Here is a 16,218-nt window from a genome sequence, read left to right as displayed (position 1 = left end):
CCACCTCTCTCTTCCCTCTCCCTTATAATCACTCTTCCTTCCTCTTTTTTACTTCTTTCCATCCAATGTTTTTCTTCCAATTCCTCTTCCTCCCTCCAGTTGATGCCACAGATCACGAGCCCCAGGTCGCAATCCCAACCTTTTGCTATGTTGGATGAGTCTTTTGGTGTGCCTCATTGCTGGTGCACAAGTCCCAACTATTTCCAGCGAAAATGATTATTTTCTGTCAAAACAAATTTGTTTTGTCGCAAATAGTCATTATCATCACAAATAATCCGTCACAAATACTTGTTTTTCTTGTAGTCGATCAATTGCCGCCTCTTGATCCGATTTCCCTGAGTTTTCAGTAACTTTCTTCTTCCTGGCGACGAGCTCTAGCTAGTATCAACATGAGAACTGCCTCTATATATCTAATAATTGTGTTACAATCATATTTACTTTTTTTTCTTTTGCGTTTAAGATAGTAATTAAGAATATCTCAATTGGCAAGCAAGTGAAGCCTTGTGAAAGATTAACACAAAAAGGGTGTTTTATCTTCCTCCGCTTCGTTTACTCTCACCAAACTTTCCTTTCCCAAATTTTTCCATGGGCGGAAGAAAAGCCCTTCCATTTCCCTTCTTTTCCTTCCTCCTCCCTCCCCCCACATGGCCACCATGCCATTTCATCAAAGGCTTTTACTAGTTTCTTTCGTTTGTTTGTGAATGATACCCCGTTTGGATTAAAAAAAGTGTTTCATCTCATCTTATCTCATCATTACAATTTTTTCAAATTCACACACAAAATATAATAAACAAATTAATTTTTTCAATCCCAATATAACTTTTTCAAATATCAAAATAATAATAATATTCTAACAATATTTTATTCAACTTTCATCTTTTATCTAAAATCATCTTATCTCATCTCTGAATCCAAACCAGCACTCTCCTTTTATTGATATCAAAGGAGTGAATCACCTTATGCAACTGCTAAGAGCCAAGTCTCTAGCCTATCATCAATGAGGTCTAAAGATTCCCATGCCATTCCCCCCGTTAGGATGAGTAATTATTATGTAGTCTCAGGATACGAACACGCGATACTCATTCTATCCTATAATGCTATGCCAATTAAAATTAATTTTAATTACATAGCATGCTATTATAGGATGAGAATTGCATGTCCTCCATACTCCTAGCTGATAATTTTCTCTCCGGGGTAAGCTAAAAGAGTACCATTTTATCAAGAAGTTGTCACATTGTAAAGATTACTGTAACTATTGAATATAGATTTATGGGAAGATTCTCAGATAGGAATAATGAACAAGGTCTTGTAAGAGTAGCATATCTGGCTTCATTCATCAGAACGTCTCACCAGATATGGAAAACCAGACTTCTCTGAACAAACATTACAATCTACCAATATCACATTTTTCTTTTTGTAAGAAACCACAAGGCAGAAATTCTCAGAAATGTCAGATTCACATTACAGTCATAGACATTATCTGACGAGCAAGGCCTGGATCTTGCTGCAACAGTTCCCTAAAGTTGTTCTCCACCTCTGCCCTCTGCTTCTCTAAATATTCCTTTGATGTCTGTCCAGAGCCCAACAAAAAAATATTTTCACCATTAGCCAGTTTGGACTAGTAGGGGAAAGTTTTGCTTTTTTTTTTTATTAAAAAAACAAAAAACAAAAAAAACATTGTTCCGTAATAGTCATAATCCGGAGAACGCACTATCCACATCTACGCTATATTCCAAAGGAATAATTTGAAGTTCCATATGATCACTTATAAAGCTCAGTTCCACCCCATAGACAACTAATGTGGCACTCAGCACCAACACAATGTCTTTACAATCCACCCATCCAGCCATGACCTGGGGTATTACTATAAATTCTTCTACTTGTTTTCTCATCTATAAACTTGGTAAGTTTTTCTTACAGAACCCCTAGAGTGACAATTCAATACCTATTTCACCATACTGTTACAAGATTCCTGATGATGAATAATGCAAGATTACTCAAGTACATTAGGTGACAATGTTAGTGCAATTTCTACAACCCACTTTTTAATTATATTCATAGATATTCTTTTGGCATAAATAAAATTTATGATTTTCTTTTCTGAGAGAGAGAATTCACCTGTAATGAGGCAATTGCAGTTTCACTATCCTTCAGCTTTTGTTCCTGCTCATTCATTAAAACTGACTTGGGCTCTAAAAAAAACCTAGCCACCATATCAAAGAGAAATTTATTAGACTATGTCACAATGTTTTAAACCAGATCGTTCAATGAACCAGAAAACTGAAAATGGAAAAGGGACCGCTGGGCCAACCACCGCTGAACCATGAAGTCATAAGCTTTTTTTATTTTAACATTAAAAGATAAATCATACAGTAAAATTAATCTAAAATGAATAATGTAATGACTAAGTATAGACATTCAAAGAAATCTATAAATTAAATGCTTGACATATTCTGAATTCAGCTTCATAAAATATACACACATTTTTACTCTGTATGGTGTATAGATTCAGGAGCAATTGATTTATTGCTCAAACTTTATTATCAAGAAGTGACCTTAAGCCATGGATGAGCAAAATTACAACCAATTTTGTGTGAAACCCTATCAATCTTCTTTTTTTTTTATCAGTTGTGAAACCCTATCATCTTCATGGTATACCACATCTTGGTTTATCCCATATTAATTCCATCTCAAATTTTGTTTAACAAAATAAATAAAATGTGTGCAAAATATGTCTCATTAATTACTTCTGATTTGAAGCCAAAAGGATTCCAAACATAATGAATATCAGGTGATAATAACTTGCACCACAACAAACAAAAACTACTTGGTGGTTTGTTGGTAAGCACACCAATACTACAAGTGAGTGAGCATGGAATTGATTACCACACCCTAATGCTCATTCATTTGTAGGTCAGTGAGTTTTATGGTTTGAAATGAACATAACTATGTTAGGTCAGTGAGAAACAGGTCAATGGCTGGACTGAGATTGACAACAGCCCAACCCAGTTCTTTGACCAAATGAATTGAGGGGGATGACTAGACGTTTGAGGCCAGCGGTGGTTCAACCAGTCTGTCCAGCAGGTCCAACATGTGTTTAAAACCCTGCTATGTCATTTATAATCTTGCAGCCCAGAAATAAGAATGATGTGAACTGTGAACTTTTCACGAGCTCAAATAGATGATGCAAAACTCACGTTCTCCCTGCAAAACAAAAAACAAAAGTATATCATAATCAGATTTTGGGATGGGTCAACCAAAATAGCAAAGTCATAGAAATAATAGCAAGATATGAATGATGTGCATGATTCAAAAAAAATCCATACAACCTCCTAAGAGGGCCCGATAATGATAGCGATTGATTTTCTAAAACAAACTGAAGAAGGCATTAATATTTTTGGGGATTAAGCCACTTTACCAACAATATGCTCAGACAACTAGCATGGGCATTATATGGCAATATGAGATTATTGTTCTCTGTAAATACCTATAGATTTGTAGGTATTTGCATCATCAGACAATTGTCGCAGCTCCTCCAAGGTTAGGAAAGCTCGCTTCTTTTCACCCTCTTTGTTTCGCAGCTGGATCTGCACCTGAAAAAATGTGATAGCCAACTTCATTTCAAAGTATTTTCAGGATAAGTAACAGATTTCATCAAGAGAAAAGTTTAGAGGGGCGCAACACTAGAAAATTAAGTATGCAAGAGGAACACACATAAAAAAACCAAAGAGAAGAGCCTATAAGGGTATAAAGATCCTAAAACTCCTCGTAAGAAATTAAAGAGAAATGACGAATTGTCTTCATCCAATCAAGGAACAATCTTGAAAACAATAACTTCAACTTAGGCTCCGTTTGGATTCAGAAAGTATTTCATCTCATCTCATCTCATTATTACAACTTTCTCAAATTCTCACATAAAATATAATATACAATTCAACTTTTTCAAATCTCAATTCAATTTTTTCAAATCCCAAAACGATAATAATATTAAAAAATAATATTCTAACAATATTTTATTCAGCTTTCATCTTTCATTTAAAATCATCTCAGCTCATCTCTCAATCCAAACCAACCCTTAATCATTGAAATCTTCTTACTATCAAACGTTCCATCATTTCTCTCCCACCAAATCCACAACCAGCCTCTACACAAAGGTTACCACAATAGGAAATATATATTATGATGAGCCAGGGTCCCATGCCTGCTTTGCACAAACAGTAAGTTAACTATTAGCTTCTTTCACGCTTTTTTTTTTTATAAGTAAGAAGTTTTATTAGAAATGAATGTATAGGCGAAACCCATGTACACAAGAAGTATAAAAAAAAAAAAACACCTAAGTACATTCTAGGAAACAGAAAGCGACATCAGAAAATCATGAACGGAAGATCCGTTAGTCACTAAAGCAGAAAACCAAAACAGCAAAGAGTGAACAAAGAAATTCCAAAGTATGCTCCTTGTCATTAAAACACCGCTCATTCCATTCCATCCAAATGCACTACATGAGACACAAAGGGACCATCTTCCAAGCCGCATCCACTTGAGTGCAACCATGAAGCCCTTTCCAGCATGCTAGAAGATCTACCACTCTCAAAGGCATCACCCAAGCCAAGCCGGTTCTACAAAAAATGCCATCCCATAAAGCCCCTGCCACCTCACAATGCAAGAGTAGATGATCCATGGTTTCCCCATTCTTTTTACACATGTACCACCAATCCATAACAATAACACCCCCGCTTCCTTAAATTATCCAATGTCGAGATTTTTCCAAGAGAGGCAGTCCAAGTGAAGAAAGCAACTTTGGAAGGCACATGAGACCTCCAAATGCACTTCCAAGGAAAAGAAGGACTAGTCTGAGAAGTCGACAGCTTATAGCACAAACGAACAGAGAACTTTTTACCCCCCTTAGACTTCCAACTCATCATTACCTCCAAGCCTCAAAGAGTATAAAAAACTGTAAAAGGCTGAAACTTTGCCAATCTCCCAATCATGTACAGCTCTAGTTAAACAAATATCACACTGGATTGAGCCATTAGAACGACAAAGCAAATCTGAAACTGCAGCATACTGATCAGATGCCAATCAAAAGATAATTGGAAACATGCTAATGAGATGTTTCCCCATTTTTTCATGCTCTTACACTATCTACTGTGATGATTGTAAGCCATTCTCATAAAACTGATTTTTTTTTTTTTTTTTTTTAAATGTGATAACATTTTTCTGCCAAAGTTCTCTCTAATGAAAACTCGAACTTCTTTTTTTATTAGATATTATCTAAAAATGCAAAAAGACAACCATAGTACATAAAGTTGAAACATCAAAAAGGAAATAAAAAAGTTTAAGATCCTCAACAGTGTGAGCCTCTCTCTCTCTCTCCATAAGCTCCCCATGAGGAACAGTGGTACCATCCACCAGAAAATACTACCCCTGTTCCAACAAGCTATAATTTCAACCAACATATATATTGCAAACCTAATGAGGAAGAAACTGTTCCTACTATCCAGCAAAGGAAGAATTAGAATTTAGACCCCTACAAACATTCAAGAGTTAAGTTGCTTATAGACCTAATTTCAAGATATATGGATGGAGAACATATATATATATCAAATCAAATTATGAAAAATATATAGTGTCCTCACAATGGTCCTTTCGGAAAAGTTTGTGCTAACTTCTCCCAGTTGGCATCAATGACCAATTATTTATACAGCATCTCAATTTACTACAAGAACAAGATGGGGGATGACTCATTGTGTTAAGCCCCATCAGTTGCATGCATACTTTTTTTTTTATATACTAAAAGATAATAAAAAGCGGAATTGCAGAAGTTTTTACTACCTCGAATTGCTATTTTCTCGTTTCTTGCTTTATTGAAGGCAAAGCATGACTAGGTTTGCAACTTATTCTTGTTTACCGATCAAAAATAGGTTCGAAACTAACTCCACAAATACCAAAATTTAAACAAAAGAAAAGGAAACATAGCATCAGTAAATGGCATTACAACGAACATCAGAAGTTTAACTAAACCATGATAGACCCATTAAACAACGAGCATCACCTTCATTATACGATGATTTAACTGGAAAAAACCGAGCTATACGTTGCAGTTAAAAGCCAAAACATACCCAAAAAATATACAGGAATTACAATTCAAAAACTTAAGCAGACTGACCTGTTTCAGTTTTCCAGTGATCTCAATCATGCGACCTTGAATCTCTATAAAAGCCTATGATTTCCACGAGAACCGTCAGAAGTTCGTCCACTAAATAGCTTTGAGGACCCATTTGGTTGCTGGGGGAAAAAAACGAACAAAAAGAACGAAAATGAAAGAAGAAAAGTCCCAAAACTTACAGCTCTGTTCGCTTCGTCGGCCATCGCAGAAGAGTGAAAACACGGATTCGGAGTGTCCGAGTAGGTAAATAAGTTGTCTCGGCGTACTGAGGTCCAGATTTAGGGATTTGATAGCGGATATGGGTTTTATTCGGATCCGACTGGCCCGAGTAGGTTTAGTTTGGATCAAATAATATATTGTCTCATTCATCTCATCATTATAATTTTAATTAAACAAAATATAAAAATAATTTAATTTTTTAAATCTCAAAATAAAAATTATATTTTAATAATATTTTATTTAATTTTTAATTTTCATCTCATTTTATTCCACATATATAACCAAACGAAGCTATATATATTTTTAAATGAGTTGAAAATAACAGGTACAACTTTCCTTTTTTCCTTAAAAAATATTATGAAGGATAAAGAATAGTTATCCACGAGAAAAATATTTTAGTTATAAAATAATTTTATAAAAGTAAATTTATAAATTGTCATGTTGGTATATTATATTATAAAATTATTTTTATTATAAAGCAAATCTAAAAAATCACATGAATTCACGTCAATCAATTTATAAATTTTTTTTTATGAAATTTTGTAAGATTTTTTTATAAATCAAACATCTCTCGCTACAAGAGAAATAAATTGAGGCACTAAATGTAACTTGTCAAAAAATCTGTGATCCGTTTTCTAATTATTCTAACCTTTTTTTGTCAATAAATGTATATGCAACTCCAATATTATCTAGTGTTATGGTCATGAAATAAATTTATAAATTAAAATAATTTCATATAATATGTTAAATTTATTTTACAAGTAAAAATATATTTATAATCTAATGTATAACATCAAACTACATCAATTTATAAATTTATATTTATAAAATATTCTTCGAAAATATTTCTCAAAATCTTTTAGTTTGATAAATACATTAACACTCATTGTTGCAATATAAGATTCTTTTCTAAGAAAAAATACATCATCATTAAAAGGAAAAAGGTGTCCAAGAGTATGGCAAAAAAAAACATTGTTTTCTCTTTATCTAAAATTTTTATTTTAAATAACTTTTATAAACAAAAATTTATTAAAAAAAATACATAAAATGTCTCATATTAACTATTGACTGAAGAAAAAAAAAATCAAATTACGGATCAAAGCTCGAAGTCTCAAACCCAGTTTAGAGCATGGAAAGGCCCAAAAGACCAACCCAATTCAACAAGCCGACAACGTTGGCTTGGGGATTGGAGTGATTTGGTTGACGCTTTCGGCGCCTGTTGATCCAAACCAACGGAACCAAACCATCTCATTTTGTCAGTCATCTCCCTCTCTCTCTCTCTCTCTCTCTCTCTCTTCCTGACGCGCACAGACAGTCGCACACGCTTTCTCTCTCTTCTTGTCGGTTTTTCTTTGAAATATCCGTCTTTTTTCTTTTGAGACGGTGTTGTTTACCCACATACTTGATTCTGAATCAGTGAAAGCCACAGAAATCCCGGGTGCCCATTTCGGATTTGGTCCTACCCAGATCGAGTCCGGACCCGTCGGTGAGGGAAACATTTAGGTCCACATTGAGGTTTCCAATGCTTGTAAGATAAAACACAGAAGAAGTTTGAGTTTTTACTTTGATTACCTTGATGATAAAAAAATAAATGGATGTCGTAGATTTGTAATGTGAAGATGGAAATGTAAAGGTTGTGGCTTAGCTCGGGATTCATGGGGATTTGTTTTAGTATTGAAGAACAACAATCACAACAACTGCAACTGCAAAAGCAAGAACAGAGCCCGCAGTGTGTTAAGAGAAATCAAGGTATTCCTTTTTGGTTTATTTTTTTATGAGTAAAAGATTATCTAATAAGAACGGCATGGCCCCAAGTAAAGAAAATCATGAAAATCTAGACCTTTGAAATTAATAGATTTAGCCCATAGGAATAAAGTATTAACAAAGAACAGTCTATTCTTTTTTGGTTTATTAAATCAGCAATAATTTGTTTTGACATTTAATTAAATCCTTTTATCATTGATGTACTTTTCTATTAATTATTTTTTATCCTCCTTTTCTTGCTTATCAAAAAAAAATATTAATTATATTTGCTGTTGAACTATTTATTTCCATTTAAAGCCAATTTGGTTTTATCTGGGATCCATAAATGATCAAAACTTGGTGGTTTTAATATATTTAGCAACTAAATAAGAGATACGATAGTTTCTAATATGGTGTGTGTGTGTGTGTGTGTGTGTGAGTGAGAGAGAGAGAGAGAGAGAGAGAGAGGGAGAGATAATCAAAATGGTATGCATTTTGGTATGCATTGCTTTGAGAATAGTAGTGTGTTGCATCCGTTGGTTCCTCCACACTTAGTTAAATTATGAGACTTCGTAGTTATTGTATTAATTCTTGAACAAATTTTATATTTTATAATACTTGGGGAAGCAAATTTAAAAGTTTATGAAATTAAAATGAGTAATGCTATATGTAGTCGTAGAATGCGCAAGCGACGTGCAGTCGCTTTGAAAAAGAGTGGGATCCACTATGAAAAAATTAATTTTTTTTTTCACGTGGATCCCATATTTATTCACTTTTTTCAAAGTGATTGCACGACGCTTGCGCACTCATGACTGCAACTATCAATTCTCAATTAAAATTGCATGTTGGGGCTGTTGTCCTTCAAAAAAATGGTGTTGATATAAGCAGCTAAATGTTAGTGAGTTGATATCATTTTCGATGTTTAGCTCAAAAATATTTCTTTCTCATGTGACATTTCAGTTAAAGTAGGGCATGAAACAGCCACATCTCCAAATACACCAGAAAAAGGAGTGCGTAGCACTCCCCCAACTCCCAGGAATGTCAAAGATCTCCGCAAAAGTCCTGGGTACAGTAATGTTGATATCTTCACATATGAGGAAATGAGGTTGGCCACAAAACATTTCCGGCCAGATTTAATTCTTGGCGAGGGTGGATTTGGAATTGTATATAAAGGACTAATTGATGAGAACGTGAGATTGGGATACAAGAATACCGAAGTAGCCATTAAGGAGCTTAATCGAGAAGGGTTCCAAGGTGACAGGGAATGGCTGGTATTTGACTTACCTTGTTCACTTAGTTTATTTATTTTCTTCCAATATTAGGTTTTGCATGTTTTCCATAGCTAAAATGATTTTCATTTTAGTTATGGAAAAAATGATTACATTGAACACAACTTAAGTAGCTAGAGAAACTATTGATGAATGTGAAAGAAAAAAAAAAATCATTTTGACATCAATAATGTTTTGCAACTGCAGTCGAATTTATTTTTAACTTAAGGAAGCTTGATTGGATTATGATTAGAATTACTCAGCTTAGTTATAAATGTTAGTCTTTTCACTTATAAACATAGGACAGCCACCTTACAACAAGAATTGATCTCCATAGAATGCATTTAGGCACCACATTATATTTTATGTTGTTGTATACAGCTCACCCTATTATCCATCTTCTAATCTATTGAAAATGTCATACGTTGCGCAAATGTCATACGTTTGGAGATAAAGAACGCTCTATAGAGGAACTTAGATCACTTTTTGTTAGAACTTTATTTTTATGGGCCATAGCTGTAGATTTTAATGGCCTGGGCATTCATGACTTTCTTGTTTCTTTTTCTTCTTCCTAGATAGGCGTTAACTCGTGTATACCCTCTTGTGTACTTGGGCTAAGCCTTTTGTTATTAATACAATCATTTACTTTAAAAAAAAAAAAATCTATTGAAAATGAGCTTGTTCTCTTAGTTTATTTATTTTCTTCCAATATTAGGTTTTGCATGTTTTCAATAGCTAAAATGATTTTCATTTTAGTTACGGAAAAAATGATTACATTGAACACAACTTAAGTAGGTAGAGAAACTATTGATGAATGTGAAAGAAAAAGAAATCATTTTGAAATCAATAATGTTTTGTGACTGCAGTCGAATTTATTTTTAACTTAAGGAAGCTTGATTGGATTGGAATTACTCAGCTTATTTATAAATGTTAGTCTTTTCACTTATAAACATAGGACAGCCACCTTACAACAAGAATTGATCTCCATAGAATGCGTTTAAGAACCACATTATATTTTATGTTGTTGTATACAGCTCACCCTATTATCCATCTTCTAATCTATTGAAAATGTCATACTTTGCGCAAATGTCATACGTTCGGAGATAAAGAACGCTCTATAGAGGAACTTAGAGCACTTTTTGTTAGAACTTTATTTTTATGGGCCATAGCTGTAGATTTTAACGGCCTGGGCATTCATGACTTTCTTGCTTCTTTTTCTTCTTCCTAGATAGGCGTTAACTCGTGTATACCCTCTTGTGTACTTGGGCTAAGCCTTTTGTTATTAATACAATCATTTACTTATAAAATAAAAAATAAAAATAAAAAATCTATTGAAAATGAGCTTGTTCTCAGTTTATTTATTTTCTTCCAATATTAGGTTTTGCATGTTTTCCATAGCTAAAATCATTTTCATTTTAGTTATGGAAAAAATGAATACATTGAACACAACTTAAGTAGGTAGAGAAACTATTGATGAATGTGAAAGAAAAAGAAATCATTTTGAAATCAATAATGTTTTGTGCCTGCAGTCGAATTTATTTTTAACTTAAGGACGCTTGATTGGATTGGAATTACTCAGCTTATTTATAAATGTTAGTCTTTTCACTTATAAACATAGGATAGCCATCTTACAACAAAAATTGATCTCCATAGAATGCATTTAAGCACCACATTATATTTTATGTTGTTGTATACAGCTCACCCTATTATCCATCTTCTAATCTATTGAAAATGAGCCATATAAGATTTTTCCTCAGACAAGTTTCTAATGAATTAGAAGACATTGTATGTCTTAGAGGATTAAGTATCTATTCAATAAGAGAAATCAATGGCCCACCATCGTTAACCAGCTTGAGAAGTCAACTTAGTTAAGAAATCAGCCATCTTAGGTATAACCTTTAGCACAAAATTAATGGCTTAGCTCTTGACACTTATGCCAGGGACTTTTTATTTTCAAAGATGATTCTTTTGGAAGGAGGGGATACTTGAGTCATGGAAAAGGAGATTTTTTTTTTTTTTTTCTTATAGCTAGTAGGGAGGTAACCTTTTTTTGCATTGAGGATAACCTTGCAAGATTGGGGAAAAAAGAAAAGAAAAATGTTAGGAAGATATCTTTTTTCTCATTTTGCTTGCATTGTATACCTCTATAAACTGTCCTAGATTTATCGTAGAAGGAAATATGGTAAGCATGTCAAATGTCGGCATTTGACAAATGTTCTCATTTTGAGAAGATTGCTTGCTTTTTATTTTGGTCAACTAGATGCCAGTGGGCCTATAGCAAAATGTGTGATACCCAGAATCGTTAAATGCCTTGGTGTCATTTTTGGTGAAGGTATAAGTTTAACATATTAGGTGGAACTCGGGTTTAGAAGTTGTATTACGAAACCTAGTTGTAACTTCAATGAATCCATTTTTATTATAGCAAGTAGTGATTTCCCTAGACCATGACAAATGGTATCAAAAGTAACTTGGTAAGTGGTATTGCAACATCATGCAATGCAAGTCTTGATGAGGATGTCAGGGATTTGAGGGGATTTTTTGATATTCTGAAATGTGAAGTGGGTTAAATTCCATGTTGGATGAAGTGTTTTAAGTCCAGCATTGGGTGGGTGGATTGTGAAGTCATTGCATGGGTGCCAAGTCCCATATGAATTGTTGGCAGTTGGTATTTATTTTATAAGTGATCTAGGTAACTTTAATTGTAAGTCTAACTAATCCTTTTGGGGTATAGTGGAAATTGATTTACGTTCTCACTAGGTCATAGCAAAATTCCCTTTCCTTAAACTGCCATTCCCGTGATATGATCCCATATCTTTTATACAACTACAAGAGACTGTACCCGCTGAATGGGTTGGCACCCGCCATCACTTGTTTTTTATAGTGGCCAGAAACTAAGCTTGTAATCACTGGTGACCATTTCATGTACAGAGGGGTTCTAATTTGCTCATACTCACCATATCTTTGTTTGTTTGCAGGCAGAAGTTAACTATTTAGGGCAGCTCCGTCACTCTAATCTTGTGAAACTCATTGGGTATTGCTGTGAGGATGAGCACAGGCTGTTAGTTTATGAGTATATGGCAAGCGGGAACCTAGAAACACATCTGTTTCGCAGTAAGTATCTTATATAAAATGAATCCTTTATGATTTGTTACGTATTGTGTCTTCTTATCTTATTTATTTATTATGGTAGGAGTGGGCTCTACCCTAAATTGGTCAAGAAGAATGAAGATTGCATTAGATGCTGCAAAAGGACTTGCTTTTCTTCATGGTGCAGAAAGACCTGTCATATACCGTGACTTCAAGACGTCGAACATCTTGCTGGATGCGGTTAGTTGTCTTCTCCTTGATATATGGATATTGTTTTAAAGAAAACAATGCGTAGGGCCCTTGGGACTCATCCCTAGGGAGTAAACTCCGGATATAATACTCCACCCCTCCAAAGAACCATGTATCAGGCAATCCAGGGGAACTCCTACTGCAGAACCAAACCCAGGATATGTGAGTCTACGGCTCATCCCAAGTCTATCCTTTGACTACTAGACTGCTCTTTGACCCAACCCAGGACCATCTTGTTTTAGTTAAAATCTAAAAAAAATTAGGAAAACTAGCTTCCTGAGCATAAGCCTGGTGAAAATTCAATTTGCTTCTACCAGCGAAGTTCCAAGCCAGAACTCATTGCAAATAGACTAGTAAAGACAGAAAAAGAAAGGGCCACATGCTGAACACATTCTCTTTTGTCAAGAAAGGGCCACATGATAAAAGCTAGTATCTATTATATGAAACAAAGATAAGACATGCATGTGCATGTTTTAAGGAATGATTTTTTAAAACTGCAGGATTTTAATGCAAAGCTTTCAGATTTTGGCCTTGCAAAGGACGGGCCAATGGGAGATCAAACGCATGTTTCAACACGAGTGATGGGTACTTATGGATATGCTGCTCCCGAGTATGTAATGACTGGTGAGTCTTTTTCTGAAAAACAAAATAGCAAAGTGCGCTGAATTCTTTTATCACATGGTGGTTCTTTTCCACCTTTTGATAACCTTTGCCAAACCAAGCATTATTGATAGCAAATAGAAACCACTTTCTTTTAGTAAGTGATTGCTAATAGAAACTACTTTGGTCCATGGCTTAAATTTTAATTGATCCTGACCAGGGCATTTAACATCTCGAAGCGATGTTTATGGCTTTGGAGTAGTGCTGCTTGAGTTGCTCATCGGAAGGAGAGCATTGGACAAGAGCAGGCCCAGCCGAGAGCACAACTTGGTTGAGTGGGCCCGCCCACTGTTGAACCACAATAAGAAGCTCCTGAGGATCTTAGACCCTAGACTGGAGGGGCAGTACTCAGTTAAAGCAGTAATGAAGGTGGCCCATTTGGCATACCAATGCCTTAGCCAAAACCCAAAAGGACGACCTCTCATGAGCCACGTTGTTGGCATCCTCGAAAATTTTCAGTCGAACATAGAAAATCAGGAGGAGGCACTGCTTCAAAGTGGAGGAGGCAGTGGTCTAACCCTTTATGAGGTTCCAAAGGATACCCCTGCCTGTGAGTCAGAGAAGAGACTCCCATCCAGAAGTGAGAGGGAAACCAAGGTGCAGCGGAGCAAATCCGGAAAAGGGAGGAGCAAAAGTGAGCCTCCCAATGATTGTGACCTTTATCCTTCTCCAGACTTGCTACCCTGACAAGAAGTCAACTTCCAGTGTTTGAACCTGTACTCTTTCAGAAGTTGAACCTTCACCAAATATGGATTGAAGTTGAACTTGTATAAGATTTAGTAACTTGTGTATCCATTTGGTGTTTGGAGATCACTATTATTGTCCTATTAATGAAATTGTAGATTTCATTCCCTTTTTGTTGTGTTCTGTTTCATGTCCTTACCAGGGAAAAGTCGAAGACTTTTGAAATTATAACCGGTGTATCCATTTGCTGTTTCGGGGTAGTTTTTCTTCTCCATGTAATAGATTTCAATGGGTTGAACATTCACAACTTCCTCGTAACAGTTAATCATGTTTAGGTGTTGTTCTTGTATATATGTGTCCTGTGTGGTTAGACTGTCTTATCTTTTTCATCAATAAAATTATTGTTTAACGATCAAGAAGAGGTAATTATTCTCCTCAACTGGCAAAATTTGAGAATTCTAGCCTTTCTCTTCATGAAAAAGATATGGATTTTGTCTTAATTTCATGATTATATCTTCATTGCATGGGGGAAAAAACATGAAGGAAATGTAGAACTGCTAGGCAGCACATCCACTTTATGATGGTAATCATATCACTAGCCATTACGTTGTGGTAGAGCATTTGATGGAAACCATCAACCTCAATAGTTTGAACTCAATATTGACACATCGCATTCAATAAACGTATTCTGCCATTTCAACTGATTGGAGTTATTTGCTGAAAGAAACTCAACAAATAATGAAGCACAAAATCTCATCACAAATAAACAAACTGCGCAAATGATTTGGTTTTACTGAATGTACGCCTTTCATTGGAAAGTCTTTTTTACATACCCAAGTCATTATAAAAATCATGAAAATCTACAATTTTACATGAAGAATTATGCATTCAAATATTTTGTGAAAAGTCATGATTTATGTGAAGATTATGCATTAAAATATTTTTGAAAATTTATGATTTTATGAAATGAGTTATGCATCGAAAGATTTATGAAAAAACATGATTTTATTTGAAAAAAACATATATCACAACATTTTATGACAAAATGTGATTTCACTTGAAATCTAGATATGACAAGTATGCAAGTATGATTACGATGAAGTATGAATGATAAAATACATAACAACCTATGTTATGATATGAAGACGGCACCTTATGTTATGGGCATATTGCATTGCCAGGTTGTACATGCTGGTAGTGCACCCACTGTGTCTTTCTTATGTATGGATTCCACAACCCACAGTCATGGACGGAATCAGAATTTATTTAGATTCGCTAACCCTAACTCACGGAGGTCAACAGTGGATATCAGCCTATGACACATGAAAGATAAGTTCATGTTCATATTATTTACGTATGTATTTATGAGTATGTATATTTTCAAGAAAACCCTATGTTTATTATGTTTACTATATGATGTGTTGCTTATTGAGTATTCAACTCATTTTTGCATGTTTTTATGTTTTAACCACCCCAGGTGATGATCTTTATAAGGATGGGTCTACAGGATAGGACTTGGCCCAGGGAGGCTAGGCAGAGGCCTAGACAGTTTATGTTATGCTTAGTTTTCTAATTTTAGTTTAATAAGTTATTTTGATAAGCATAGAAGACTTTATTGATTTTAAATAAGTGTTTCTGCATACTCTCTTTTGAATTTTAAGTACTTAATAAAGATTGAATTTATTTATTTATGGGATCTTTCGTATCTGGCACTTCATTAGTAAGAAAAGTTTCTAAGTCAAGTTTAATAGCATACCGGTTTTTCAAAAATTCTAAAAATCACCTTATTGAGAGCTAGGTGTTACCAAATGTCAGCACAGGGAGAAGCCTTTGAAAGACCCCATTAACACGGGCTAGTTGAAAAAATTGAAGTTGACAGATGATAATGCTATGGTGGAGATTCCAGTTTTATCGACAGAGGTTGAGGCTCAACCCCGTCGGGCGCAATGAAGATCATGAGCTGGAACTCTCGAGGGCTTAGGAACTCTTGAGAAGTTTGTGTCCTCCAAGATTTGCTTCAGAGGGAAGATCTCGACGTGGTCTTCATCATGGAGACACACTTTGATGTTCGCCGTATGGAATGGCTCAAGTTTCAGTTGAGTTTTCCTTGCTTTCTTGCGGTGGCAAGTAATGGCCAAAGTG

The 16,218-nt window shown here is 34.9% G+C and overlaps 2 protein-coding genes across 2 annotated transcripts; one reads left to right on the top strand and one right to left on the bottom strand.

Annotated features, from left to right (window-relative positions):
- Positions 1-1,243: 1,243 nt before the first annotated feature.
- LOC121244359 (prefoldin subunit 1) lies at positions 1,244-6,501 on the bottom strand. Its single transcript, XM_041142404.1, has 6 exons — positions 6,346-6,501; positions 6,167-6,220; positions 3,488-3,593; positions 3,198-3,204; positions 2,119-2,203; positions 1,244-1,570 (listed from the first exon to the last, which is right to left on the bottom strand). The coding sequence occupies exons 1-6, from the start codon at positions 6,367-6,369 to the stop codon at positions 1,457-1,459; spliced, it is 390 nt and encodes a 129-aa protein (XP_040998338.1). The 5' UTR covers positions 6,370-6,501; the 3' UTR covers positions 1,244-1,456.
- Positions 6,502-7,609: 1,108 nt separating this feature from the next.
- LOC121244358 (probable serine/threonine-protein kinase PBL17) lies at positions 7,610-14,492 on the top strand. The gene is made up of 6 exons (XM_041142403.1): positions 7,610-8,134; positions 9,089-9,399; positions 12,372-12,507; positions 12,587-12,723; positions 13,233-13,356; positions 13,553-14,492. The coding sequence occupies exons 1-6, from the start codon at positions 8,041-8,043 to the stop codon at positions 14,077-14,079; spliced, it is 1,329 nt and encodes a 442-aa protein (XP_040998337.1). The 5' UTR covers positions 7,610-8,040; the 3' UTR covers positions 14,080-14,492.
- The last annotated feature ends 1,726 nt before the right edge of the window (positions 14,493-16,218 follow it).

The sequence above is a fragment of the Juglans microcarpa x Juglans regia genome, chromosome 8S, assembly GCF_004785595.1.
Source record: "Juglans microcarpa x Juglans regia isolate MS1-56 chromosome 8S, Jm3101_v1.0, whole genome shotgun sequence".
Classification (NCBI taxonomy): domain Eukaryota; kingdom Viridiplantae; phylum Streptophyta; class Magnoliopsida; order Fagales; family Juglandaceae; genus Juglans; species Juglans microcarpa x Juglans regia.
Note: the sequence above shows the minus strand (reverse complement) of the source record. Positions and strands in the feature narration are given on the sequence as shown.